Below are 27,510 nucleotides of genomic sequence, written 5' to 3'. Positions count from 1 at the left end.
CGAGGGGAGTAACACAGCTGCTCTGGCCACCAGCTGCCGTTCCGCAGCGGTAGAGCGCGAGAGCTGCCTCTTAGCAAAATACAGGAATGTGCGAGCACCGCTTTTCCTAACGCCTAACTGAGGTGCGGCCTTATGCTGGCAACTGTGGAAGCTCCACTTCCCCCCTCCCCATCCCCCCTTATAAATAAATCCCCCCTTTGGCACAGAGCAGTCTGTGGCGGGTCCGCACCCCACGCACCTTGCAGGAACTTGCTCTGGCCCGTGCCCTCAACCTGGGCCTGTTACTGGGAGCTCGGAACGTTGTTCTGTTTCATTCTGGAAAGCCAGAGGCTTAAATTGTGCACAGGTGAATGCTGGGATGTTTTCCCATTGTCCGTGTAGTTTACTCATTTTATATGATGTCTTTTAACTCCCAAGCGTGCCCAGAAATTTATACCCTTGTGGAACTTATTAAAAATAACCATCTTGTTTATATCAGCAGCTGCTGAAAAAATGTAGTCTGCTGCTTTTCATGTAATATGGTGTTAAACAGGATTTTTGTTATTTAGTATTTGAAAAATAAGTTAAAATGAAAAACAATTTGAAAAATTGTGATAGATTATTTAAGTGTAATATTTGTGTATCGTCATTGCTGCGTAACATGGACTTTAATGCCCAGAGGATGAAAACTTGAGTTTGCACAAGTCACTTGAACCAAAGAAGTGTTGGTTTCGTGTATTGTAAAACAATGGTGCTGAGGTAATTTTGCCATTTTGAAACTATGCTGAAAGAACTGGAACCCTTCTGTTTGCCAGTACTTCTTCCTTTTGATGCAGTCCTGTTGCTGCAGGCCTGTGCCTCGCCTCCTGCCCAGCTAAGCCTGGGACGGTGGTTTTCAGGTACAGTTGGTGGATCTGTGGGCTCTCTGAGGGACTGGTGAGGGATTCTCGAAACGTAACAGCATCAAGCCTGCACTCGGTTGTCTAGGTGGCAGCTGTAAGACCCAGCAGGCAGGAATGCAAATCCTTCAACAACTAGTGCTTTTTTTCAGTATCTGAGACTTGTTTGAACTGTTGTGATGGATGAAAAGTGCTGTTTATCCTGTGAAATATGTAGGAACTGTTTCTTGTGTTTTGTTACCCTTTAACAGTGGTTTCAGCAAGGAGATGATCCCAATGACATAGGTTTTTGAGCCTTTTAAATGATTACAGTAGGAGCAATGGGATAGAAATTCGGTATTAAGTAGGACCCCAAGAGCAAAGATGTGTTGTTCTTCAGGCAGGCTGAGGCACAGGCATGCTGCAGTGAAGCTGAACCGTGTTCAGGAACAACCTACACGAATCACACGCAGTCAGTGACATTACTCGTGACAGTGGGCTTCCACAATGAAGTATTGTTCACGTTTATCTCCTATCCTACACTTGGGGTCAAGACAGAGCTTGATGAATAATAAACCTACACAAATTTGGTGGTTTTCTTTTTCTGGTTTCCCTGAATGTTTTGAGGTCTTTTTACTTTCTGACAGAATGTGTGTAATTCAGCAAAATACAATTTTAAAGACTATTTTTGTTAACCATGGAAAAGATTTGTTGTTTTCTTAATGTTTCTGTTGTTATTGTAACTTCAGTGCTGCAGCAGTTACCATTGCTTGATTCTTCCTCCTAAAAAACCTACAGATTTCTGTGAAGAAAACCATAAAACAGTTTGTATGATGCTACCTTATTGGACAGTGAAAGAAGTTCTAACCAAAAGCATTTTTGAAAGAGAGCTATTTGCAGACTTCTTCATTCTTAGGGAACCATGCCGAGTGCTTCTTTCTTAGAAGAAAAAGCATGAAAGGGCTTTTATGCTCTAACATTTTCTCAATCTTTACATTGGGCTCGGGGGGGGGGGGGGGGGGGGGAAGGAAGGATCCCCAGGTGAAAATGCAGCACAAAAAAATAAAGTACCTTACAACAAACACCTGCCCTTTTAGATTCTTTAGAGGAGAGTATTCCAGCCAGCTTCATCATTAGTTTAATGTTCCACATTCCTTCTGGTAGCAACTTTTGTAGCACTGATACAAAAGGAGATATAGATTTTTTTTTTTATTTTTTAATATAAGTGATATCTTTATTAACAAGATAGACTGTACCCTTTCTTCAGTTGTTTCTTGCCTATAAAAACCACGTAAGAAGGGGTTTCAGCTAGTTATTTGGGGTGAACTGGAGTCTGCCAAACTTAATTCATAAAAATGCCTTCCCAAATATGTCAATGCATTTTAAGTGAAAGGGATCTGTGCCAGAGTTTCTAGTTACTGCACACAAATGAATTTACAGTTTTGAAAGTCTTTTCCTGTTGTCTTTTAACCTTTATTCAGCTGGTTTGAGATGAAAGATACAGTTTCGTATCTTCTGTGCAGGCTGGAAAAAACAAGCACTGTGAAATTACTTGGTGTTTTTGTATTTGGTGGAGTTGGAAAACCAACACCGATGATGAAGAGGCACTGTATTTAATGCTCCTCAAATTATTATTTGGATTCTTGCTGACAAAATATGGGGAACGGGGCTGGAAGGATGTATGTTCAGAGCTTATGGATGCTTGAAGGGTGTCCCAGGATTAGAGGATGAGACAATGAGGGTAGCACAGAGAGTACTGGAGTGCAGGATGCTGAGGGGAGCACTGTGAGTTCCTTCCTCACAGAGCTGATGTTGGATAGAAAGACCTGAGGCATTTGAGAAGACAATGAGAAAGCCGGTGTGAAAGATGTTCAATGTCATGTGGAAATTGATTAACTGTTTTTGAGGGCTCCTCTTAGGTATAGATTGGGGTTGTGTCTTGAGGAGATACCAACAACGATATTCCTAAACCTTTTGTGAGTTACTTTGTCAAAATGTAACAATTTCAGGAATCCAGCATCTTTCCCTGGGCAATGACAAAGTTTCTCTGAATGGTAAATTAACCAATGAGACCACAATTGCTAGATTTTTATATGTATTTTGAAAACACCAAAGGATGCAATATTTCCTGGACATGAAATTGTAAAGTAGGGCAGTTCCTTTTTTTTTTTTTTTTTTTTTTTTTGTTCTTAAATGAGGTACACATACTGCCAACATTAACCTTGAGCAACATTTTTCCACAATGTTTTTCTCAAAAACAAGCCCAATCCTGTTGACTTGAAATTCTTTTATTGAGTTTGTCTACAGATAAGCTTTAGGTTCCTGTTCACAGACAACTAGGTATTTTTCTCTGAAGCATACATACAGTTTTCACTTCAGTCAGACTTGCCTGCTGCCCACCCCCATTTTGCAATGTACAATTCCCACTTGCAGCATTTTCAGTAAACATGAGATCAATTGAGTATACAGAAATAGCTTCTTCTATAAAATTTCCATTACAAAAATAACAAGTTTTTATTTACAAAGTGTTTGCTACTACAAAGTAATATTTCCTATTGGTTCAAATATACTATTTGCTAATGCCAGTGTTCCTATTAGGAAAGTAAAACTTTGTATATGCATTTTTCTTTATATCTTTGTCAGTGTTTAAAGCACATATACTACTGCCACATTCTTTTTTACATTACTCCTAGCCACGTACAATGTGGTAGTAGAAATTAACACTATTTGACGACAAAAAAATCAGCATAGCTTAATAGCAGTCTTTCTGCAAAAATAAAACTTTAGTTTATAATTTAAAGGTATTTGGAAAAAAAAGTATGGAGCATTCAAAAATACGCAGCAAATTGTTTAAAAGATGAATGGGCAGCTTGGACTTTCTTGAAGATGCAGGAGTTTAGCACAAGAAACGGGAGAAAAAATTCTGCTAGAGTGTGTGTGTGACATTTTTTGCCAATCTACTGTATGTTGGGGGGGGGGGGGGGGGAAGAGTGAAACAAGTGGATTAATTAATTAAAACTTCAAATCCTATATAGCCAGCATCCTCATAAATTGGATTTGTCAGTGCCCTCCTTTCAGTTCAGCATTGAAAGAGGTCATAAAATAGCTTTTGTCCATGACTGGCCTCATTCTTAATTTAAGAAAAACAAAAAAAGAAAAGTCCTATTTAATTGAAAAATTGATGGTCTTTCAAGTGCTTTCTGCACTTTGAACAAAAAGGAAGTGTCTCTGCAACTTCCTTCCATGCAGAATCTAGTGGATACTGAGAAGTGCTCCTGTAGCAGGGGGACAGATGGACCTGCCTTTTTTATCGTACACGGCATGTTGCGGTGACCGCATGCCACTGGCGGATGCGTGCATCGGCATTACCCACTTGCCCAGGGACTGATCTATTGCCAGATCGTCTGGGCAGCGCCAGCAGACGTGTACTGCTGTACAAACTCTGCCTGTACTTGCTGGCTAGTTACTTCTCATGTGATGTCGGCTATGCAAACACAAAGGTTGGTGCCTTGCTCCTGGGGCATGATTTGCAGCCAAGGACCCGAGGAATGAGCTAGTTCTTACAGGTTTGTCCAAAGTAGGATTAATTTTTTTCATAGTAGGTGCTTGTCAGATACAGTGTCATAACATATGCATGTACTTCTCTGAAGTATTTTTCATATATACAGCCTGGCTTTAAAGACAAGGGAATGTGCCAGAAATTTGTGTGATGGGTTGTGATTCAGCTGGTGTTTTCCTAGGAAAATTCAGGGAGATCCACTTAATTTCTGCGTTAGTGCAACCAAATCTACTTAAAGAGGTTTAGTGCTTGAACGAGCCGCTACAGTGACTTGGAAGGATGGTAATAGTTAGCAGAGGGAATGAACTGTGAGTAATGTTTGTTGTGGGGATTTTTTTGGCAATATACCTGGGTCTAGGGGAGAGCAGTTGCTTACACAGCCTCTTAAAAAAACTCACCAGACTAAATTCTGACAGCTAAACATGAAAGAGAGAATCTGATTTGGGAACCTGGTTAAGTCTAAGGAATGAGTGTTTCAGGAAGTCTCATGGTATCAGGATTTGGTTATGTGGATACTTGTCAGCAGAAAATTAAGTATTTAGAGCTGTTAACATGCTTGCAAGGGTAGGTGTAATAATCAGAAATTACGAATGATTTATATGAGTATTACTTCCTGAATTCTGACCTATTTCTAGAAGTGACATATTTTAAAAAACAAAAACTCAATAAACAGAGCAAGAGTCCTTAGCATCTTCCTTGTTCTTCTATAGTGCTGCACGAGGCACGGTTCCCAGGGCTGAGGGTTGAGATGCCTTCAGCCGTAAAAGTAACCGAGGCCTTGGAGTAAGTGAACTGCAGCATTTCTGTAATTAAGCTTGTAGTAAGCAGAAGGATGTCACCTCAAAGTATGACTGTTATTACTGATTTTTTTAAATCAAAAAATGTGAAAAGCTCATATAGTCTTTCCCCAGCTTCATTATACCTGGTTATTTAAATTAGTTATTCATGAGTAACTGAGAGACTCTTGTAATGAAAAGATATAAATTTAGGTGGGTCATAACTTGTTCTGGTTTGTTTACTATATACTATACCCTGTGGTTACTAGGGGTTTTTTTTAAATGAATCCAAAATCCAAACATCTTTAACTTACTAAAAGAAAAGTCTTCTCAATAAACTGTGTGGATTATTTTCAGCTGAAAAAAGCTTATTAATGATAAAAATTAGTATTGCCCGTGTTCAAATGTGATTAAGTTTCAGTCATACTCTTGAATTAAAATGGTGACTGTGGTCAGAATAAAGAGCACTTGACATTTAAAACCTTAACTACTGAATTCTAAATTTAAGCATCATTTTATGTATGAACTCGAGGGTTTTGTTTTTCTTAACCAAATTTTAATAGTTTCTTTTTTTATTAGGCCTTTTTATATAATGTCACTGCAGGTTGACTTAGTTGACCAGCACAAGTCCTTCTGTGGGTATTCTGTATACTCAGCAATTTCCAGCTGCTCAAAAGGATTAGGAGTTATCTGCAAGCCGTAGTTCAAAAAACTAAACAAAAGCCTTAAACAAAATGGAAGTATCTACAGCTGTGGCTTGTACAAGGTTTAATGAAGTTAGTTAAAATCACACCTTCGGTTAAACTGGTATTATTTACTTTAGTCTACTTAAGTATACACACTTTCTTAGATTAGGTGCATTGTTGCCATTAGTTCCAGTGTTGAAATGAGGAGACTGGCACGCTTTAATACAGTTTTAAAAACCCAAGTCCACAAACATTAGGACAGATTTCTACGCAATAGAAAAACGCTGTCTCCCACTCATATTTGTCTATCTAGTCTGCGATGCTGACAAATTTTTCTAAGTCAAATTTAGATTTCTGAAGCACCATAAAGTAAGTCCAGAAATAAAGCTGTTTACTGCAGTATATATAAAGGCGTTTACACACAGCACTATATTGCTTGCAGCCAAGTGCCTTCTGAATGTATAACCAAGAAACAGTGTTCCAAGACACATCACTTATCTTAAATAGACTTTGCGTGAAAGTTCAAACATTAACTTTGTCTTACAAGAGATCCCATCTAGTACCAGTTGCTACTTGTTTCGTATCGACGAATGTCAAGAGTATTGCACGAGACAGGAGCGGATGATGGTAACTGAATGGAAAATGGGAAAACCAGTCTTGCTAATGACCATTTTATTCTCGAAAATAATCTGCTGCTGGCTTTCAGAGGGAGGGAAGGCCAGGCCTGCATGTTGGAGCAACTGAGCGCAAGTACTGCCGTTAGCTTACTGGGAGCTGTGCGGTTGCTTAATATTCCTAAAGTTATTACTCAGAATTGCTCAGAGCTCAGTTCAGATGCAACAGCTGCATTTTGTGAGGTCCTGCATTTACCTGTTTTGTTGCAGGGGAGTGTGGGAGTCTGGTTTTTTTAAATGTCAGCTAAGATCAACAAAAATGATTGAAGGGCTTGCCTGAGACCATACATGGGTGACTATGGCTGGAGAAGGCCCAAACTTCTCCTGGTTCCCAGACATTACTGTAACCGCAAGACTGCAGTGCTGTAGTTGAACTTCATCCTCAACTGGAACTGGGCACAAAGAATCCTAAGGAAAGAATTTCCTTTTGAAGTCTCTTCTAAATGTTCTAACTTGTTTTGTATTCAACTAGTTTGGGAAAATTAACTTTTAAAGTCTCGGTTCAACTGCCCAAATAAATGTTATGTGCTTCTAGGGCTGTGGTTTGGGTTTTTTTTTTTTTTTTTTAAAGTCTGTATCTTGAAGTTTGCCAGGAAGCAAGTAGCTGTGCAGTCTGCTGCTTTGAAGGGTATGGACATCAACGGAAGGAAGATAGCACTGAAGATCTTCCTCCTGTAAAGCAGAAAGCACAGCGACTGCTAATAAAATACATTCCATTTCTAGGCAGGAAGCCTTTTTTTGCCAGGTTCTTATATTTCAAAGTGCTCCTCCTTAGGAACTGTTTCACGTTCTCCTGGTTTTTCTTTTTATGCATGTCTTGAGTGGGAAATGTGAAGAAAGTGCAAAGTTAAATGTGCTCCTAATGTATTGGGGGGGAAGGGAATAACTACTTCAGGAAACGTTTCCATCTTTAATAAGACTTCCTTAGGATCCTGCATAGAAGATTAGGTATCTTTGATCTGTCCTCTCCAGAGAAAGCAGACTGACGGGACGGTTTCTGAAAAAAAACCAATGGGTTTTTAAGAATAAAAGCAATCATCTGTTTATTTGAAATGTCATTCACGAAGCTGACAATTCCATTGTAATATGCCTGGACTAGCTGTTACCTTATTTCAAAAGTGAGCATCTGCAATCAAGTGCATTGATTCTCTCAGTGAGAATATTATGTGTATGTGTAAAGCTTTTCTTCATATAGAGGTAGTGTTACAGATTTGGTTGAAGTGAGGTGGTGTAAATCCCTCAAGTTTGCTGTTGCCTGTGAGCCATGAGCACAGGACAGCCTTAACAGTCTTGCCAGAGGGTGAGTGACATGGTAGGCATGTAAGAATTACCTTCATTTCTGCATTTGCAGCTCATTTGTTGCCAGACAGCTCAACTTGCTCAGTCAAGAGCTATATATAAATAACAGTGCTGCCCTAACTGTACCTCAAATGCAGGACTTCAGACTGTCTATGAGAAGCTTCTTATCTAGATGCTTTAATTTTTAATGCAAACATGCAGGTGTGCTTGTATGCTCCTCACAGTTTTACCTGTCCTGGGCGTAGCTAGTCACGTGCTAACCAACTAACTCCTGTACAACAGCCAGGCAGCTTTTCAGCTGGAGCCTCAGTTTATCTCACTGGCTCAGGCTTGGCAATTTTGGATGTTGTTGGCTTGACAGCAGGTTTGGCTGTAAAAGATCATGTGGACATGCCCCACGCTGTGCTAGGGTAATGGTCACAGAGTCAAGGGACACAATCTGCTGCCACCGCTCAAGCGAGTAACAGTATGACAAGCTGCCTAACCTCGTAACTAAGTAACAGAGCCAACGTCACTGAGCTCTGACAGCTAATACACTGGTACTTAGAAAGAGGTCAACTATTTACATACAGTATAAAAACTAAAAAGAAGTAACACTATTTAAAACTGGATTTATCTAATTAAAAATAGTTGACTTCAAAAATAGTTGAAATACTAGATGTTAGAACACCATGGGGAGCACGTCTACAGTGTTTTTTGTTCTGTTACGCAGGTTTTTTTTAAAAAGGTCTTTGTGATTGAGTGTGATGTTAAGTACAGAACACGGAGCCTCCTGTTGCAAGTCAGATTTAACAGTTCAAATGGGATCCATGTCGAGTAACTTCAGCTAAAAATTAAGTGGTTTGACACTACTGTTTTCAAAGGTGCATTAAGGTGAGTGCAACAGAAGTTAGTCTGTCATAATCCAAGCTGACTAGAATGCAAAACACGAAGTGATGTATTGTTGAAATTTAATTTCTTTTCCTAAGAACCTCAACGTACGACTTTAAAAGTTACGTGACCTGCCCACCCTGAATTTGAAAATACTACCTTGAAAACATGCTGCCTGAGATCTTCAACATAGAGGCCTTTTTTAAAAAAACACAGCAGATGCTATAAAATCAAAGGGATTATAAAGTAATGGAGAAGCTATACTGGATACACTGTAATCTAGAAATACTATTTTAAAATTTTTTTTCCTTGAAAAAAGCTGGTGCAGAGAATACTGCTGTTTTTATCCTGACTGTTTAATAATGGCTAAGAATAATCACTTATTTGTAATAAATTAGGTCTGCAGTATAAATGAACATATGAACCTTTCAAAAGAGACATACTAATGTTACTTTTAGAGTATCTAAAGTGGATTTAAACTGTTTCAAGATTCATTTAATCACTTGCAATTTATATTAACTTTAAGAATCTTCTATACAGCAAGTTGAACAGAAAAAAGAAAACATTCTAACAGCCCCTTTTCCCCAGAACAATTTTCATATAAGATAGTTTTAAATAGCTATTTTAGCGCATTTGCATGTGCTCTCTTTCCCCCTTTTTGTAAAGGTAGCACAGCCAAAAGACAATGCAAGAAGTGGCATTTGTTGACTGACTGTTTTCTTCTCCATCTGGTAAAGATAAGGGGAAGACAGAGACTTGAGACAGAATGTCCCAAGATAGAAGATGTGAACTTGATGTTTACTTTGCCAAATCTCCAGGGACTTTGTTCTTTTCCTTGGTTATAGCTGATAAAACCCACTTCACTGTGTGTCTGCATGACACTCTGTGTTCAGTTACAAAACATTTTCAATTTCAGCTGTGGATGAATTTGTTTTGGAGCATTCATTTTGCTTCACTGAACACAGTGCAAACCAAGGCAAGAAACTTCGTAAAATTTAAACAGGAGCTCCCATTAAGAATATCTGAGCAGCATTTGTATACTCTGTTTTCTACTGTCCTTATTCTGGGGAGGAAGAATCCTCGTCTTCATCCTCTTCATCTTCATCATTGAATGAGCATGGAGTTTCTCCTCGTGATTCAGAGTAGCGTGATGTTGCACTGCTGGACTCCTGACTGCTAGGGGCAAGAAACTGCCCGGTTGCTAAGGCCACTTCAGCATCCAAACACAACCCTGGATTCTCACTATCAAAACAACAGAAATGTTCAAGTTTAGAGGATTTTTCATGAAGTTTTAAGCTTTTTTTTTTGCTTCAGCTTTTCTTTTAGTTAAAGAAATGCTACCGACAAGGAAAAAACTAAAAGCTTTAAATTAAATACAGCTAATAATTACGAAAACTGCTAAAATACTGGAAAGCCACATAGTAAAGACTATTGGGTGGCTTTTTTTTTTTTTCATAACCAACTAGCAGAATTGCTCAAACCAAAGAAAGCTTAAACAAGAATAAATCCATCACAGTTTTGTCAATATACAGACATGTTTGCAATATGAAATTAGGCTATTAAATGCCATGAGGAAGTACCTGTTCCAGAAAAATCCCTCTTTCCATTTTTTAAGGTACAGGTAACCTCCAAGGAAAGTACGGTTGTTGAGGTGGTTTTTTGGGTTGGGCTTTTGTTGTGGTGGTTGAGGTTTTTTGGGGTTTGTTTGTTTGGGTTTTAATTCAAAATTGTCTTAGACTGTATGGACTAAACTTTCATGAGAGCTTAAGCAGTAGCACATTCAGACCAAACATTCTTTTGTGTTCTTCAGAAGTATTATCAGGCTTTTTTTCACATGTAATTACCTCCTTAAATTCCTGCCTGGGCATGGACTGTAAGGTTAATCAGGAAAACTCTGTTCTTATAAGAAGGGCTTGAAAGTGATTCTATCATTTTGAAACATAGATACAAAATAGCTAGTATGCTCAAAATTCAAAGCATGTTGATTTGACCTTTCAAGTATAATCATCAAGGAAGACAGAGTAAAGAGATTTTTTCACAATCAAAAATCAACCGAACAGAAAACATCTCATTTCCTGCATGTAAATGATATGAAAGTGAGGTTACTGAAAGTACCACAAACATATATTGCTTGTCTCTGAATAAAAAAGTATTTTATTTACCTTGATTTAGCATCAGAATTGCCTCCTGCTACTTCTAAATGTGAAACTGCTTGTGCTGAACTTGAAAGTAACCCTTGGTTTATCCATGAAAATCCTGCAGACATATCTAGAAGAAAGCATAATTGTATTTATGATTGTTATGTGAATTTCTTCTTCCTTTTGCAATCTTAAAACTTTGTATTCTCTTTGCAGTTAGGATCCCTTGGTTTAGTTTAGAAGAGAAGGTAACAGTAGCTTAAGCTGATTTTATACTGTAGATGTGTCCTGTTCAGTCAAGATGAAATTTTATGTATATACACACACATATATAACCCAGTGTTTGTGGATGCCCTCAAACCTTGCACTCCCTCACACTCGGAACTGTGGTTATTTCTATGAAACTTTTCCCTCTGAAGAGATTTCACACTGCAGATTATTTTCTGTGTCTAACCAAACCTCTGTTCTGCACAGCACAATGGCAGTAAAACGGGATTGTACTATTCACATTTTATCTAGCATTGTTCTCTAGCAGCAGGTAAAAGGAATAACCAGACGCGTGCGTTACATATGCTTTCTCATTTGTCCTTCTGTATTCTTGTTAAGCTTTGGCTCCTGGAGATGGGGCAGTACTGCGTAGCACAGGGACTGTTTTAAGCAGGCTGTCACAGCCACCACAGACATAGGCTCACCATCCGCTGGGATCCACAAGCTACCTTTTGTGCTGTGGAGATCTGTTAGCAGCAAGGTATATAAATGGCATGTTGCAAAGCAAGGCTGGCAAGGTTGACGTTCCTGCCAGCAGTCTTTGGAACATGACAGAAAACATGAATAAATGGCAGCTTCGGGGTGATCTATGAGGATAGAATAGATGAGAATAGCTACGTATGGACATAGCTGGACGGCTTTCATTAAGATTGCCCTAAATGCAGGCTTCTTTCTACAGAGAACGTGTTCTGACAGTCCCTTCTTGTCTTTGCACAAGGAGGCCAAACCATTTGGAATGACTGCATCGTATTTAGGCTAATAAAGTGGATTAGGGATGTATCACAGTGTTGTTTCCTGGTCCTTTGAAAGGGTATACCTGTATGTACATGCTTAATATTCCAGAAGAATAACAAGTGACTGCTAGTAGTCTGGTGTTCTATTAACATTTTAGGATAACATGTTGCTAGTTAGCTTTTCTTCTTGAAGAGCAATGGGAGGTAAAGTACAGCGTTTACACATGAGGCAGAAGGAAGGTTCACAGATGCATATCCCTGCCTTGTACTTTCATTGCCTTAGATTTCAAAATTCTCTTCTCCAGTTGGGCTCTGAGGAGCAAGGAAAAAGAGGAAGTTAGTGAAAGATGAGTTTAAGAAGCCATTTCCTATCTGGAAAGGACTATCAAAATAGAAGTCTGCCTACAGTTAAAAAATTACTACTGCTAGCAGAGTAGATAAATTACTAATAGCTACGCTTACAAACCAGGGAAAGCATCTTGGAAAAACCTTCCCGAGGTGGTACAGCTCAGCATAAGCGTGGCATCCTTATCTGCTGCACGATATGCCTAGTTCAGAGTAAACTTGGTAGAATCTGTCATTTACCTGAGAAGGCTGTAAGGGGAATACCCTCAATAACCTTTAGTAGTTAATGCAAATTAAAAGTGCTGCCTAGGATTACTGTTGCTAGCTGAACAAGCTCATTCATTCAGTGGGTATTTGTGTATCTCCGGTTCCAATTCCAGCCCGGGCTTGTTATACAGGTAGATAGCAGAGCACTTCTTCATGCAGGGAAGAAAAAAGTGTAATCTAGAGGTCCTAAACCACACCATTTTCTCTGCCCAGTGTTTCACTGGGGTGCATACAAGTGGGATGTTGTTAGCACAACTATTAGAGCCTCAGAACTTCTGTTGCCTTCTTTTTTTATCTGTAGTCTTATTTCTAGGAGTCAGGACGCCACTGACGAAGGCAGGACTTGGTTTTTTGTTAATGGCCTGTAGTATGTGCGTGGTTTAAAAGGCACAGTATATTACTTTGGATGTGGTTCTACAAAGGTTCACGCTTGTCTCAGTCTGGGGTTTTTTGCGTTTTTGTCAGTTCTAGATTTCTTCCAGTGAACTGGTTTAGACTTGGATTCTTCCAACTGCTCCTCCAGTTCTATTAGCAAGCATTACAGTACAAGCTATTGTTAGCATTTGGAAGTCAGTAAGCATCTGAAAAAAAATAAGATGAGCAGGCTAAGGTCAAACTAACATTGTATGGGAAATGACTGACTTAAGACATATGAGAACAGGACTGGTTTCTACTGCAGTTGAGTCCGTGGAGTCAGCTAGTGTGGGAAAACTTTAATCTTGATTGTAATAAACTTACTCGGTGAATAAATAAGAGACCTTGATTTGCTTTTCTTGTATAGTGGTAATTGAAGCCAATGTATTTAAAAGTGCCATCACAAGAGGTATGGCAGTAACCATGAAGTCTAGAAACCAGTGATGAGCCTTCCATTTCACTACTCTTGCAGCGCAAGAAATAATGTCTAAAGCCTGCCAAGGTTAAAATGGGAAGTTATGCTTCACCAAAAACACATCATCAGACAAATGCTGGCTTCTCAAGTATTGTGCAAAACATTTAAATCTGTTTCCCTTATTTGTCAGTTACTGCTATTAGAAACCCCTGCTATGCAATTCGTACTCTTAAACTGTAGATTTCTGTTGTGCAATTAAGTAGCAAGCAGATAAAAGAAACCTTTAAAATGAATGTACATACTCCAGTAAAAACACTTCTGGAATCTTTTTTTTCAGAGGCTGAAACAGCTGAACATAACCCATGTCTGAAGAGTACATTACTTCAGTGCAAATTCTAGACAGGTTTCTGGCTGCTGGTCTGCTCCTAGGGCAGTAACTCTAATCACAACATTCTTTAAGAATATGCTATCTCAGAATCTGTTGTTTTCTGTTTCATTTCTTTGAAACAGAGTACTGCTTGTTTCTCACTTGTGGAGGAACATCATGGTGGTTTTGCCTTTAATGTTTCAACCCCCCCGCCCCCCAGCAGTACACTGGCGTGACTGATTTTTTTCAAAACTAAAACGAACTACTAATCACTAGTCTAAACATGTAGTTTTATTGCTTAATCATTAAAAGCTGGTGTTATTCATTAAATAGCGTAATGACACAGGTTTTTTTGCAAATGTAAAGAAACCCTATTCTCTGAAGATAAATTAATGCAGGTTTAAAATGAAATAAAAATTTTAGTTTGCTCCTCGATACATAGGAGCAGTTAAGCTGAACACTGCAACATTATTAAAGGATGCAGGTTCTGTTCCTTTGCCCACTTTACATTGGTGGTAAATCATGTGATAAATAATTTTTAGTTGAATACCTGCAAGGAACAAATCAAGTCCCTCAAGCAACTTGAAAAAATGCTGGGCTACGTTTAAGCTTTAGGTAGAGCAAGAAGAATGCAGTCTGACAAGAACTAGAAGGAAGTGACTACAAATTTTAGCAGCTCCTAGTCCAGTGATGCAACACTGAAGGAGTTCTTGGTTTGAGCCTATTTAAGTGTGACCTGTCCAAACAGTCTGACTAGGGGAGGAAAACTCTTGGAAGCCTCTTGCATTAGAGAACCTCAGTTCTCAGACGGCACTTGCTGGCCTGCGGGTCACATACACATTACACTCAAACAGTTCAAGATGCTCTTTCTTTCCTTTTTCTCATCAATTTGAGGACTGCTGCCTTCTTCCAGTTTGCTCCTCCATATATCCACAGTTCTTGGTGTCAATTTAGTTATTTAAGGAATCATTTCTTTGTAACGCAGCTCGCTTGAAGTTTGTTGTTATGAATGTGTGAATTAAGTTTACAGGACAACTATGATAAACCTTCCAAATTTAACTGTAAAACAACTGGTTTATGTACCAAAATAACTAGCTACCATAAAACTTCAAATGTTACATACCTGTGTAGGTTAATATCATTACATTTGCTTCAGTTAACTAATGTTACGAATTTGATCGGAAACAGTATTTAAACATCTGACTTACCTGTAATGTAGCTTTCTAAAGCTTTTGGCACCAGTGATTTTGCAGTTCTTAGGTCCTCAGCTGAGCATTTGCCTGCCTCAAGCCCAAACGACATTCCCATTCTCCTCAGCACCTCACTGTCATCATGAATCTCAAAAGTGTTATCAAAATTAAAGAGGTATTCAAATCTGCATGTAAAAAAAAAGAGAGATGGTTTTGAAAAGTGCACAGCTATGCTTTTTTTGCCTATTCTCCCTTGGGTGTTTTTTTTGGTGGGCACTAAGGTAGGTGTCTAGATTCTTAATTATCTGTAAGGGTCCTTAAGGGGAAAAAAGTGCAACAAATTCTTTTTCTCTTTTGTTTAAAATGGCACTTTCTCAATTAAAGTAGATTTACCACTACAGGGAGAAAGCCTAAAATTTTCTCTTCATTAAACAGATTCAAAGGGGAAGAGGGAGGCCTTATTAAACATCAACCTTCCCTTGTACTAAATCAAATACTTTTAAAGGTCACCTGCAGCCCTGTCACCAAAACAACTATTTTGGTTTTGCTTCTTTTACATTTCACTTTCTATTCTAATGTGCAACACTCCTCCTGTGAACTGACCTATTTACCTTGGTATAATTTTGCTTCTTTGGATGCATTTGGATGCAGCTAGCAAAGCAGTCTGTTCAGTCCTGTATATTCACAACCTGCCATTTCTGCTGCAGGACTCTCAAAATGTTTTTCATTGCATATAGAAATAGCGATATAAGCTTAAGATAGCTTTTAGAAAAGCCTGGGCATCTAGACTAGCCTTATGCTATGACCGCAGGCTATTAAAAGCCTGGACAGCACTGACAAGGCTAGTTCCCAGTACCCCATTTTCTGCAGACAAAACCTTTATCCATGGAAAAACAACCCATCCAGGAGAGAGGATCTTTAAAAGATAACTCAGTGGTGGGTCTTCCGTTAGCTCTCCAAGCTCCTGTCACATGTGGATTTTCTTGACAGTTTTTTCTTTTTAACATTCGTTTTCTTATACCTGGATCCAGTGAGTTTGGAGAAGTCATGTCTTTTGTGCCTGTACACAAGATGTTAATCTAGTCATCTTACATGCTTTGTACTAGGTGTAACTGTCAGTTCCAGGCATAATTTCTTTTGTGACTCATATGGTATTACTTGTAAACCCTACTGTTTATGCACTGATATTTATTTAAGCATAACTGCATTAAAAGGCAAAAAACCCAGATGTGCCGCTATACCTTTAATTGGTACAATTAAGTTCCTGCTACCTAGACTGGTGCAGCTAAAGTCACACAAACAGGGGATGGGAGACCAGCGTCATAGCAAGTTACTACAAGCAAGCTGTGTAGTAACTAAGTAATAACTGAATTCAGTTTTTATGATACAGGATTAAAGGCTGTGTTTATTGATAGCTCTGTATTTCTCCTCCCATGTGTTGTGGTCAAATACTGGAAGTTAGAAAGGAGGGTAACTCCTTTCCCCCCCCCAGCAAGTTTCCAAACAAAGAAACTTACGGTAGTATTTCTCCAGTGTAGCTTCTAGCAACCTGCAGCCTCTGACATAGGAAGTCCTTCTGCCTTTGCTGTTAGTATCCATTTGAGGATGTTTTTTTTTCAGGGACTTGGCATGACCCTTTTGAACTTAGGTGAACTTTGGGCATGAATAACATCAAACACTTTAAGATTTGTGCAGACTAACTTGTTAGAAAAACACACTCTTTTAGTCTAAAACCTGTCACTTGGTACCTTCTCTTACTGTCTCCTAATTTTAACTTTAATAAACAACTGTGTACAGCTGTTCTCTACACACACTCCACATCATCCATAATTTTACAGACACCTGTGAATCCAATGTCCCCTTTTCTAGGGCAAAGAGTCTGTCTGTTCCTTCGGCGAAAGCCTTTTCATAACTTCATTTGTTCTAGCTGCCCTCCTGTCTCCTGGTTATGCTACACTTCTTCCAAGAACAAGAGATACAAAAGCACTATGCACATCTAGGTTTACATTCTATTCCTTACTGTTTTCCTAAATAATTCTCAGCATGCTTCTGGCTGTTACTGAGAAATCAACTTTTGTTCTCACAGAAGGATCTACTGGGCTGCCACCTTGTATTCAGTGCTAAAAGCTCGGTCCAGAACCCAATACCGTGTGTGCAGAGTTTAGGTACAGTTCCTGGCCCTTTCCCATGGTAGGTGCAAATCTGATCAACAATGAATTTAATCTGGATTTCCTACTCTTGCAGGCAATTCTTTTTCTAAGGGTACAAGAGCCTACCTCCTACACATTTTCTCTATTTCACATTTTGCTATCTCCAATGGCGGCAAAATCTTCTGCATCTCCTACTAGAACAGAGATGTTCTAAATTTCCAAGTTTCTGATACATCTGTTGTGTCTGAATGCTTGTTGAAAACTAGGTATTCTGGTTCCTTTTTTTCTTTTTCCTAAGACCTACGGCATTTCTGTAGAAGCAGCATATACACAAAATACATTTTTCCTGTCCATTTAAACAGTGGGCCTTACTTGTCCAGGTGCCTGATCTTTTCAACATAAATTTTTAACTTCATCCTTTTTATCTGAAGCCTGTGCTTTTCTCTACTGCAGCTTCAGAAATGTCATTCCCAATGTGCTGCTTGGCACCCACCTGTCTTCTCAAACTCTAAACAAAACTTCCCAATAACCTTTATTTTATGTGTCAGAAATTTCATTCTGTTTTGGCTAGATGAAGCCTGTTCTTGCATAGGAGAAAATTTAGAAGACACAAACTTATGTTGCTCATGATGCTAAACCCCCCCTATACGTATCATTTTTCCAAGCAATTATTTTCTTTTAGAAAATCCTGTGTAAATACAGTTTTGAGTAGCTAATGCTGCAAGCTTATCTGTTCACTGGACTTTCTAACATCGCCTGCTGTTTCATCATAAATACCAACCAACCAATGCTTTATATAAATGTTATTTGGGAAAAGAAAGAAAAATGGAAGCCTTTAAACAGGGGGTTGTAACTGAGGTTGAAGCCCAGTGAAGGACAGGCACTCAAAGTGACCAGTACCGTCATTCTGGGTTAGGCAGCACAGATACTCTCGAATAAACTACAGAATCTGGATTCTCCAAACTGAGTGACCACTTTCACCAACTGCCTTATTTAGCAGATCCATGTAGCAGTGGTTTAAACACTGGCACTTTCTGGCACTGTTTATCTACATACTGCTGTTGCCATTAATCAGTCGAACAAATAATAACCCCAGTGGAAAGCCTGTTTAATTTGGGTTGTAACTTAATCATCTCCAGATGACAGTAATATTGAAGCTGGGGTAAATAAACTTGAGAGTCAACAGCTTGAATAATTCTGGTGTGCTCATTTTTAGTAGTAGTGTTTTCTTACAGTTTGGGATTGTGGAAGTGTGTTATACTTCTCCAGCTCCCAAATGCCAGATTAATCTGACAACTTCAAAGCGACAATTCTAAAGTTTCAGTATGAAATCGTTCAACTTTTTAATGACGTCAAACCTAAATACAGAGCGCTGTTTAGAAGTGCAGTAAGAACTGTATAGTATGCCTATAAAATAAGGGTGTAGTTAAGCTAAATTAATATTGATCCTCAAATTCCCAACTTGCTAAACTACAGTGCTGATGGGAGTATTCAAAAAGTTTTGTCACAGAATGTACTGGACTTCAGTCCAATTTTCCACAAAAATTCTACTTTTCATAGTATTGGTTTTTTGCATGTTGGTGCTTAAGTTGCTAGAGACTGTCTATTTTTGCTGCACTTTATCTGACTTTAAGTTCAATACAGGATTTGCATACCACAGAGTGAAATCTGTAATACACAGTATTAAAGCAAAGCCAGCTATTTTCAGCTAATAAACTAGTTGTGATCTGAGTAACAGTTACCATAACAGTACCTCATACCTTCAGCCATACTTTCACAAGATGAAGAGCATAAGCACCCAGAAGTACGCAAGTGGAAGATTTTGAGATTAATGTAAGATTGCAACTATAGCAGTCTGCTTACAAACACAGTATTTCAAATCTCTATATAATTTCAGGTTTTTCCTTTAGAGCTAGGTGCAACCTTTTTGCTATTAAAAGACACTTTCAAAGTTGTTGTTATCACCTTTAGGCTGTTATTTCCGTGTTACATGGATCACCTTGTGCTTCTAACTAAATACATTTATGGCATACTAGGAATAACAATTCAGCAGCACTGCCACATGGCTTCATTAACAGCTAGTGCTGTCCTAGCACGTAGTTTCATTCATACAGTTATTTCTCCTGTGCAGTGAATGCGCTTTGAAATGTCAGCCTGAAGTGCCATTTACAACAGTGAAAGTCAGCCTGTTTTAACTAGCGGTTGTAAAGCAATACTGAAAAATTTATTCCTATTACTACTGCGATTGCATTAAATATTAAAAATAACCCCAAAACACCCCCCTGAAATGACAGTAGCAAACTTAAACACACAATTACTTTTAGTAAACTAGAAAAACTTCTCTCATTTGTTCAAAGAAAAATTCCAGTCCACAAATATAACAGAATTCTAAAAATTGACACTCACTTATCACTTGATATGCTGCAGTCTATAACTGTTCTTTTGCTAGTGTTGACTATTAAGAAAGGCAGCTGTATTGTTGAGTTCAAAGCTGGAGGGCCTTGATTTTGTTGTTCATTTTGCTGATTTCTTTGTACCAAGTTTTTGAATGCTATTTGCTGTAGAAAGAAAGAAAAAATGGTCACTGATGATAGAAGAGCAGGCATCAGTGTTTCCTGGAAGTGGAACTTCATAGCTCTTTTTTACCAACTCTCAATACCTCCAGTAATTTTCTGTCAAAAGGTAAGTTGTGGCTCAGCTTCCTCTTTGCACTAGTGAAGTTTACCAGGAATGGAAGTTACACAAATATCCCAATGGCTACGCCCCTGCCCCCCCCCCCCAATCCCTGGAGGAGAAACAAGGAGCCATAAGGCTTGGTGGAGAATGGTTCCCTGTTCCTTTTGAAAAGACAATGCAGTAAGAGGTCTCCTCTATTATTTTATATGCAGAATTACCTCAGACTAGGAGCTAGTTACACTGAAACAAAAGTTAACATGATCTATATTTCTATGATCTATATTCTCTTCCACTTCTCATCCATCACCCTCCTCTTTCTCTCAAAACAGTCAGTTTTGAAATTCTCCTCTACAAGTTTTTTAACAGGTGCCATTTGTGACAGCACTCGCTCTCTACTGAATTCTTATGTCTGACCGCATATGTATGAAAACACGTGCTTTTAGGAAATGTTATTTGAGGGACTGGAAGTCAGTACACTTACCCACTTTGAGGCACTACTTAAGGGGGAGACAGACAGACAGAATCCCAAAGGACTGGTAAACCATTTGACAATGAACATAATCAAGAAAATAATGGCAGTTATAGATAGTAAGGGAGTGCAACTATGTCATTTTCAGTTAGGAGAGCCTGAGTTGCCTCATTGTCACCAGGATAATTTCATGTTACTTTTAGAGGAGCTACTAATTTATTAGGTTAGACAGATAGAATCAAAATTGTGCCCTCAGTAGAGGAACAGGTTTTGCTGATAAAAAAGGAGAAGCACCAGATATTTACAAGTTTCAGTGCATAACTAATTACAAGAAAACTGTATCAAAATAGCTGCACTGAGAAAAAACCACAGCCTTTTATTGCCTAAAACCTTGCAAAAAAGATTGATTGCATTTAAATTGCTGAAAGTCTGCAGAGACCAAAACACTTAAAAGTGCTTCTAACTGTATTTAAAAAATGTTACTTTGCAGAAATACATTTCAAATGCATCTCTGCTTATAATCAAAGCCAAAACTCAAGGCATCTCCAAGATGCATGTCAAAATGCAAAAGTGTTGGATTTGCCAGCCTTCCACTCTTAAGATCCAGAAATGTCTGTCTCCCCCAAAACAATTCTGTACACATTGATCAGTGGTAAATTCCATAGCTTAGAATCAAAGAGAAATTTTCTGTTAAGAACTACTCAGAGAAGGCAACTCTGGGGGACTTAAGAGTCAACAGGGGGGACTAGGGAGTTGTTCCAATTCCTACTAACATTACACAAAGCTTCAGCAGAACGCTTACAAAAGCTTGTGGCACACAGGTGCAGCACCACGCTGTTTTACAGTAGGTAAAAATGAACCACAAAGTGAGGGTAAGAGGTCCCCCTACTAGAATGCTGAAAGGTCACAAGCATGAAGCTTTTCTCCCTAGTGTATCATAGCTGCTAAATAAATCTAGAAAGGACTTCAGAAGTTCTAACATGTTAGATTTGCGCTTGATAATATAGCAAAAAAAATTAAATATACCTGCAGCAGCAGTTCCTGCAGTTGGGCTCGCTTCTGTTTTATCCTTTCAATCCGCCTTTGTTTTTCTATCTAAAAATATAAATGTAAATGCATTTACTTAGTTACCTTGTCTGTTCCACTGTACCAAACCAAACAGGTTTTAGAGCTACATCAGTGTGCTAGCACCGCGCCAAAAATCCATGGTATCTTTGTAAATGGTGGCAAAACCATGGCATGGTAAGTAAATTGCAAAAGTCTTTTCAGCCCTACCCATCTGCTGTTTATTTTTTTCTTTTTCAAAGAGACTAATCGCATAGTCCAAAGAGTTTCTCCGTAAAACAGGTCTGACAAACTGTAATTTCTTTCTTTGTCAATAACTTTAACTCCAGTAAAGAATCAATTATTACAAGGGACCATATATTTCTCCACCTATTCCTCCTCTTTTGTACTGTGCACTGAGTGTCGATCAGCACCAAACAAAACACTTGAGGGGGCGCTTTGGGTTTCAGGGCTTTTTTTCCCCCTCCCACCCTCCACTCTTTTGGAATTGCGCATGTCCCTTCCACTGTTCTCCCAGCTGCAAGCTACCAGATGTAAATGTGCAGAGACTGAGCTCAGGATCATCACCTGCATCTTTCAGTGACCTTCACTTTTTGTTCGGACTGCTCATTTGAGACTTGATCAAGATTTCTTCAATAAAGGTAACATTTTCTGCATGAGCACAGAATCCATTTCTCGCAACAGTTCTGTTAATGACAGTGTATGGGACAAAGCTATCTTCAACCTAAATACGCAGTGCTTCGGACAGCAGTAGTACTGGATGTCCACTGGTGCTGCAGATACAACCAGTGGTATTTTAAATAGTGCTCTGGGGCAAAAGACTGAAGAATGGATGAAAAAAAGAGAATGAAGAATTGGACAGTAGTCATCATGTTTAAAGGGTGGTTTTCCTCATCATCTTACTGGTGCCAGCACTGTATCGCTGCTCCCAAAAATATTAAACTCTTAATTCACTTTTTCTAACTATTGAAACTAAATGATGCAGTCTTTTAAAACTTAGCTGGCGTAATCCCCCTCAATTTTATTTACAATGTTGCTTTGTGGTGGTTCCCAGCTGCCACTTTTAATGTTTACAGTTCTTCCTTCAGACCACCATAGATGACTTTCTTTGCTGGGACAAATACATAACTCTTAAACCAAAGAAACAGTACAGATACAATTTAGAGATGGTTTCTATATAATAAGCTTTTTTGTACTGGTAATCTTATTACAGATCTACACTGTAAAAAGGGTTGGCACTTTATACAGCTTTAAAAGCAAAATTAATTCTGATTTTCTCATCATGAAAATGCAGCTTTATTTTCTATTATGTCATAGGAAGCAACATTTTAAGAAAATATGCCTGGCTTCCATTTTGCACATATGTAATGAGAACCTGAAACAGTGAATAGCACATTGTCATTGTAGATGACACAATGAGATTCAAGTTCTATACTAGCAATTCCTACAGTAACCTATACTGAAGATAATGCATTCATATTAACACATGTAAAATGTAGATTTATCCTTTTTTGGTTTTTTTAGAAAGAATCCTGAGGTATAATGATTGAGTATATGCATACTCCTAGGGTGGATGTACTTTCCAAGCTGCTGTAACAGACAAGGACAGTAAAAGCTTTTTTCTTACCACATCTAGAAAGACAACTGATATAAATGAACTTGCACAAAAAAAAAAAAATCTTTCTCTGCTGGAGAGGCACCTCACCCACCTTTTAAGATATTTAATGTCACAAGTATCACAAATGTAATACCTATTAAGATGGATTTACAGAAAGTCATTACAGCACTCTGCAGCAAATACAGTAACTTGTGCTTTTTATTTATAGAGCATTTGGCCTGAAGGACAAGCAACATTTTGTGCATATGAATTTCAGCATCCCAGCAAGAACATGGTAACTCTTAGCCTGCTGGAAAAATAATGGAAATAACCAATAAGTAAAACTTTGGGGTTTTTTCCCCTGCCAGTTCATAGCTAGTATTTGATATCCTAGCAGGAATCACTTTTCAATTTAATTTCCTCTGAATGGCATTTCCAAGTACAGACATGAATAGAAAATTGGGTCTCCTTTTAAATGTACAGCATTTTATAAGCCTAACTGCACTATAAATACTTTTGACTTTCTTCTAGTTAATTCAGGCTACTACAGACTTTAATCTTACAACTAATCCCTGATTTGATTAATGTCCATTTTTGCAAGGTAAACAGTTTTTTTTTATACTTCATGTAATGTATACTAAATAAGCATACATAAACATATCCCTTCAGTTTATTCAAGCAGAAAAATTTGTATTGTCATAGTGTGCACAAATGAAAACCAATCAGGTTCAAATTGAGGAAAAAAACCCCTTTTCTAAAGCATACAGTTCCATCATCACAACCTGTGAACTAGAGAGAATTTCCCATCTACCTCACCTTACCTCTAGATTCTGACATTCCTGAGCTGAGTTTGTAGGAAGGCCGATCCATCTGATTTCCTTCTTCTCCTTTGAAATTATGTTCATTGCCATCAGGACATTAAGGGCATCATAAACTCTCCGTCTAATATTTTTCTGATCATAAGCCTGCTAAGAAAACAATGCAGCATTAATAGTAACAAAAGAATAAAAAAAGGAAAAAAAGACCGAACACATCCTTCATAGATACACAGAAGATAAGAAGCCGACACGGCGGTTTGGGTCAGGGTGATAGTAAAACCTGATGCCTTCAGCTGTGCTACTGCTCAGATACCACAGGAGCGTGTTTGGTTACAAACAGAAGCTTCGGGCCGTCTTGAAGTTTTTGTGCAGCAAATTCCCATCACAAGTCTGTTACAGTTGAAAAGCCTGACAAGACCACATATGGTGGGTACAAGGGTAGCCTTTTTTAAAGGTAATTCTTTTGGCAGACTTCTCTATTTTGTTTGTAATTTAAATGGGAGTTCAATTTTTCATTTTCATTCTCTATTTTTAAATTTCAGAGGGTGTCTTTATAGTTGGGAAGTAGTTAAGTAAGTGAGAAGTACAGAGTGTAGCAGGACAGTGCAGAAACAGAAGGGACAGAATTCCACGATCGACAATTTTGTAATGGAATAACAAATTTCAACACATATTTGCTTACCGAGTCTGTAGCTAGGTGGCTGTTAGAATTTGTGAATTCTGACACCAGCTCATCAGCGACTTCGTTGTATGAAGTTGTTCCTTTACGCTGAACTTTCTCACATACTTTCATTGAAAAATGCCTCAGACCCTTCCCATTTTTATCCCCTTTTTTGCTTCTCTTACTGGAAAAAGAAAAGTAATTATTTTAATACATCGAATGTTAATAAGCTACTTTGTTACACAGCAAAAGGTCTACCTTTTTGCAACAGGAATCAGGATTCCTGACATTATGTGCTATCTGAATGAAAAATAAGAACTGTTCTGCTTTTTCGAATCATTTTGTTTCTTAGAAGTTAGCTACTAAGTACAGTGGAGCCCTTTCCCCTTTTCTCAGCCATTTCAACACTGATAGTATTTGAACACATGCTGCTGTGCAGATGCTTAAAAAACTCGATTTGTAATTCCTCTCTAGGTAGTTTCACAAAAGAGCAACAGAAAAAAGGGAGAAAACCTCACAGGGTGTTGGTGTGCCCAAAAGCCAAATTTACAGAACTTTCATGTTTGTGCTTAAAAGAGAAAGGCTCAGACATCCCTATTTACAATACAGCAGAAGATACCTTGATTCTCCTAACGACCAAGTTTAATATCTGTGCCATCATTGTTAAGATTGAGATACAAGAATCTCTTTTGTAGAGAGTAAGTACACATTCATTAGGTTTTATGGTGTCAAATTAATAACTGGCAACTATAAGGGTTATTTTCTACTCACTGTCTTCCTCCAGAAGAGGAAGAGCTTAAGTAATGGTAATGGAAGAAACAGGAGCGATTGGTTTTATCACACAAGCTAGATTTGGATACCTATTTCAACAGAAGCCTTTAAAAAGCCCAGCTGTGTTGCCTTTTTTTTTTTTTTTTATTACAGTTTTACAAGTTGGTTTGATAATACGTTTCAGGGAGATATACTATTTTACAGACAAAGGTAGTTCTGTCAACAGTAGCAAGCTAAGAAAAACATTAAAATACAAATTTTGATTTTCAAATTCAAAATTTTGAATGTATTTAAAGAAAACAGAAGGACAGAAGAAAAGAAGGAATGGAAAGAAACACAACAGAAGATTTTAAAACACTCCATAACACTCCTTATCCATACACAGATATTCAATTTGAGTAACTCCCGAGAGGTAAACAAATAAAACCACCCTGAATGCATTCAAAGAAGTTTCTGAAGCACAGGAAAAGATCAAATGTTTACAAGTATTTGTCACATTGAAAACTAGAACAATCCTACTTCTGAAACGTTTCTGTTTTTCACAACTCAGTGTATCATCTGTAACAGCAAATGTATTTATCAGGAAGCAATAAAGGAGAGTGTAAAGGGATAAAATATGTGGAGGAATGAAAACTGCTGAAAGCGGGAACTGGACACCCATCTCTCTAAAGGGCAGATCTGAAGTAGAAGAACAGGTATGACTGTATACATAAAATGTATGTTCAGTAATACTTACCTTTCTGAAAAATCCGATTCTATGAATTCTCGAGTCCGCTTCCTGTCCCTGAGAAAAGATAATTCAGTCTTAAGATGAAAATAACACTATATTTAGACGGATTAAATCCATGTATTTGGGGCCTACCTGGGTACTCATGTTTGGTGTTACGTGTTTACTGAAAGGGGAAAACAGCACACTCAGAGCGTGACAAAACTTGAGAGAGGGTGGTTAGGATTTTGCAGGTTGTCTGAGCTCACTGCCAGACATGTTCTATTCCCAATTTTACCCACGCTTTGCCCGTATGATTTTAAGGAAGTCACTTCATCTGGACCTATAGGAAGTGCTGATGTGACTAGATAACCAACTCCATCAAGAAGGAAGAAGCTGGGCTCCTTTGAAAATTCCTATTTAAAATTCCTCCACGTGGAAGAAAAATGCCTTTAAACAGTGCATGAGCTATATCCTGTATTTTCAGGACACTGTTGTGGTATCTCTAAACACAAACCAAGGTAAAAACCTGAACACGCTCACATTAGAGCTGCTGCATACAGAGCTAAGAGAGATACTCTGAAGCAGCTGATGTGAATTTTGCACAGGAGTATCAGTTACCTTCCCTGTCGGCTTCCTTACTGTTCTGTTTTATCAGCTACAGCGAGCTGACTTCAGAAGTTGCATTGCAAACTTGTCTTTTATTCCTGCGGCTGATACAATGCACACTGCTTGAGAACTATCGGTAGATTACTTCACATTGTTACCCTGCAGTTGCAAAACCAGCAGCTACTTACACAGCCAAAAACCGGACAGTGTTATGAAGGGAGCTGAACAAAGATGATGGATTTGAAGATCCGTGCCCTGACGGCCTGCATAATTTGGTTATGTGATCCAGAACCCACCAGCAGAGATCTTCCGCGGCAGCAACAGTGGGACAGTTCTCTTTGACAATCCCTGTCCGTGGTCCTCAACCACTCGCACTGAGCGACAGGGTCTGAACACAGCTGGGGTGGGGGCTGCGGCTCTCCTGGGACAACGGGGACCTGGAACGGCAGTGGAGAGCTGTCCCCTGGTCCGTAAGCCAAGCTGCTGGAGGTTGGATAGAGCCCTGAGAATGAAAGTGCTCATCTCATTGGATTTTGGAAGCAATGCGGAATCTGAAGAGGAGTAAACAATGCGTAAAGCAAGGAGTCTGGACTCGCAGGCCTCTGGAACTGCCTTCAGCCAGAGCTCACCACTTCGGTTCGGCAATACCACAGACTTCCTCACCTCTGTTCTTCAGATGAAAATATGACCTATGGTATGGACTTCTGCGGGGATCAAAACTGATCGGCTGGTATGGAGAACATCTTGCTGCTTTTTATGGGTGAAACAATATTGGGCCCATTGGAAACAGTGTGTCTAGATTTTGACAGTATACAAACAAGGATGGCGCTTCTCCTTGGTGGTGCTGGTTGCACTGCTAGTAGGTGTCTCTGGGGATCTTCATCGCTGGGTTTGGATGAAGCTTAGGAAAGCTAACAGGAATTGATTTTCTAGTTTAGCAAGCTGTGAAGAGACATTATAGCTTTTCCCTTCTCTGAGTACTGAAAGAATTTCTGACTGACCTCCACATTTCACAAAATTTGCAGAAACAGATTAATCTTTGACAACTCCTTTTCCATATAAAATCAGAACTAGGTGGATCCAAAAGGTATTTTAGGAAATAAACACATGCAACAAAATCAAGTTTAAAA

At 38.7% G+C, this 27,510-nt stretch overlaps 1 protein-coding gene across 3 annotated transcripts in view; it reads right to left on the bottom strand.

The window, feature by feature from the left end:
- Positions 1-3,129: 3,129 nt before the first annotated feature.
- TFDP2 (transcription factor Dp-2) overlaps positions 3,130-27,510 on the bottom strand; it is a 63,216-nt gene continuing 38,835 nt past the window's right edge. For 2 of the 3 annotated variants that reach the window (XM_080409597.1, XM_080409596.1), the window contains exons 6-13: positions 25,802-25,849; positions 24,316-24,478; positions 23,637-23,783; positions 21,180-21,248; positions 19,415-19,566; positions 14,877-15,043; positions 10,884-10,989; positions 3,130-9,963 (exon numbers count right to left, since the gene is read on the bottom strand). In XM_080409597.1, coding sequence (XP_080265723.1) covers positions 9,780-9,963; positions 10,884-10,989; positions 14,877-15,043; positions 19,415-19,566; positions 21,180-21,248; positions 23,637-23,783; positions 24,316-24,478; positions 25,802-25,849 — 1,036 coding nt within the window. In that variant the 3' untranslated portion in view covers positions 3,130-9,779. The remainder of the gene's footprint in view (positions 9,964-10,883; positions 10,990-14,876; positions 15,044-19,414; positions 19,567-21,179; positions 21,249-23,636; positions 23,784-24,315; positions 24,479-25,801; positions 25,850-27,510) is intronic. The other variant, XM_080409598.1, reaches the window with a different exon arrangement.

Source organism: Falco punctatus (assembly GCF_963210335.1).
Source record: "Falco punctatus genome assembly, chromosome: 13".
NCBI classification, from domain to species: Eukaryota; Metazoa; Chordata; class Aves; order Falconiformes; family Falconidae; genus Falco; species Falco punctatus.
Note: the sequence above shows the minus strand (reverse complement) of the source record. Positions and strands in the feature narration are given on the sequence as shown.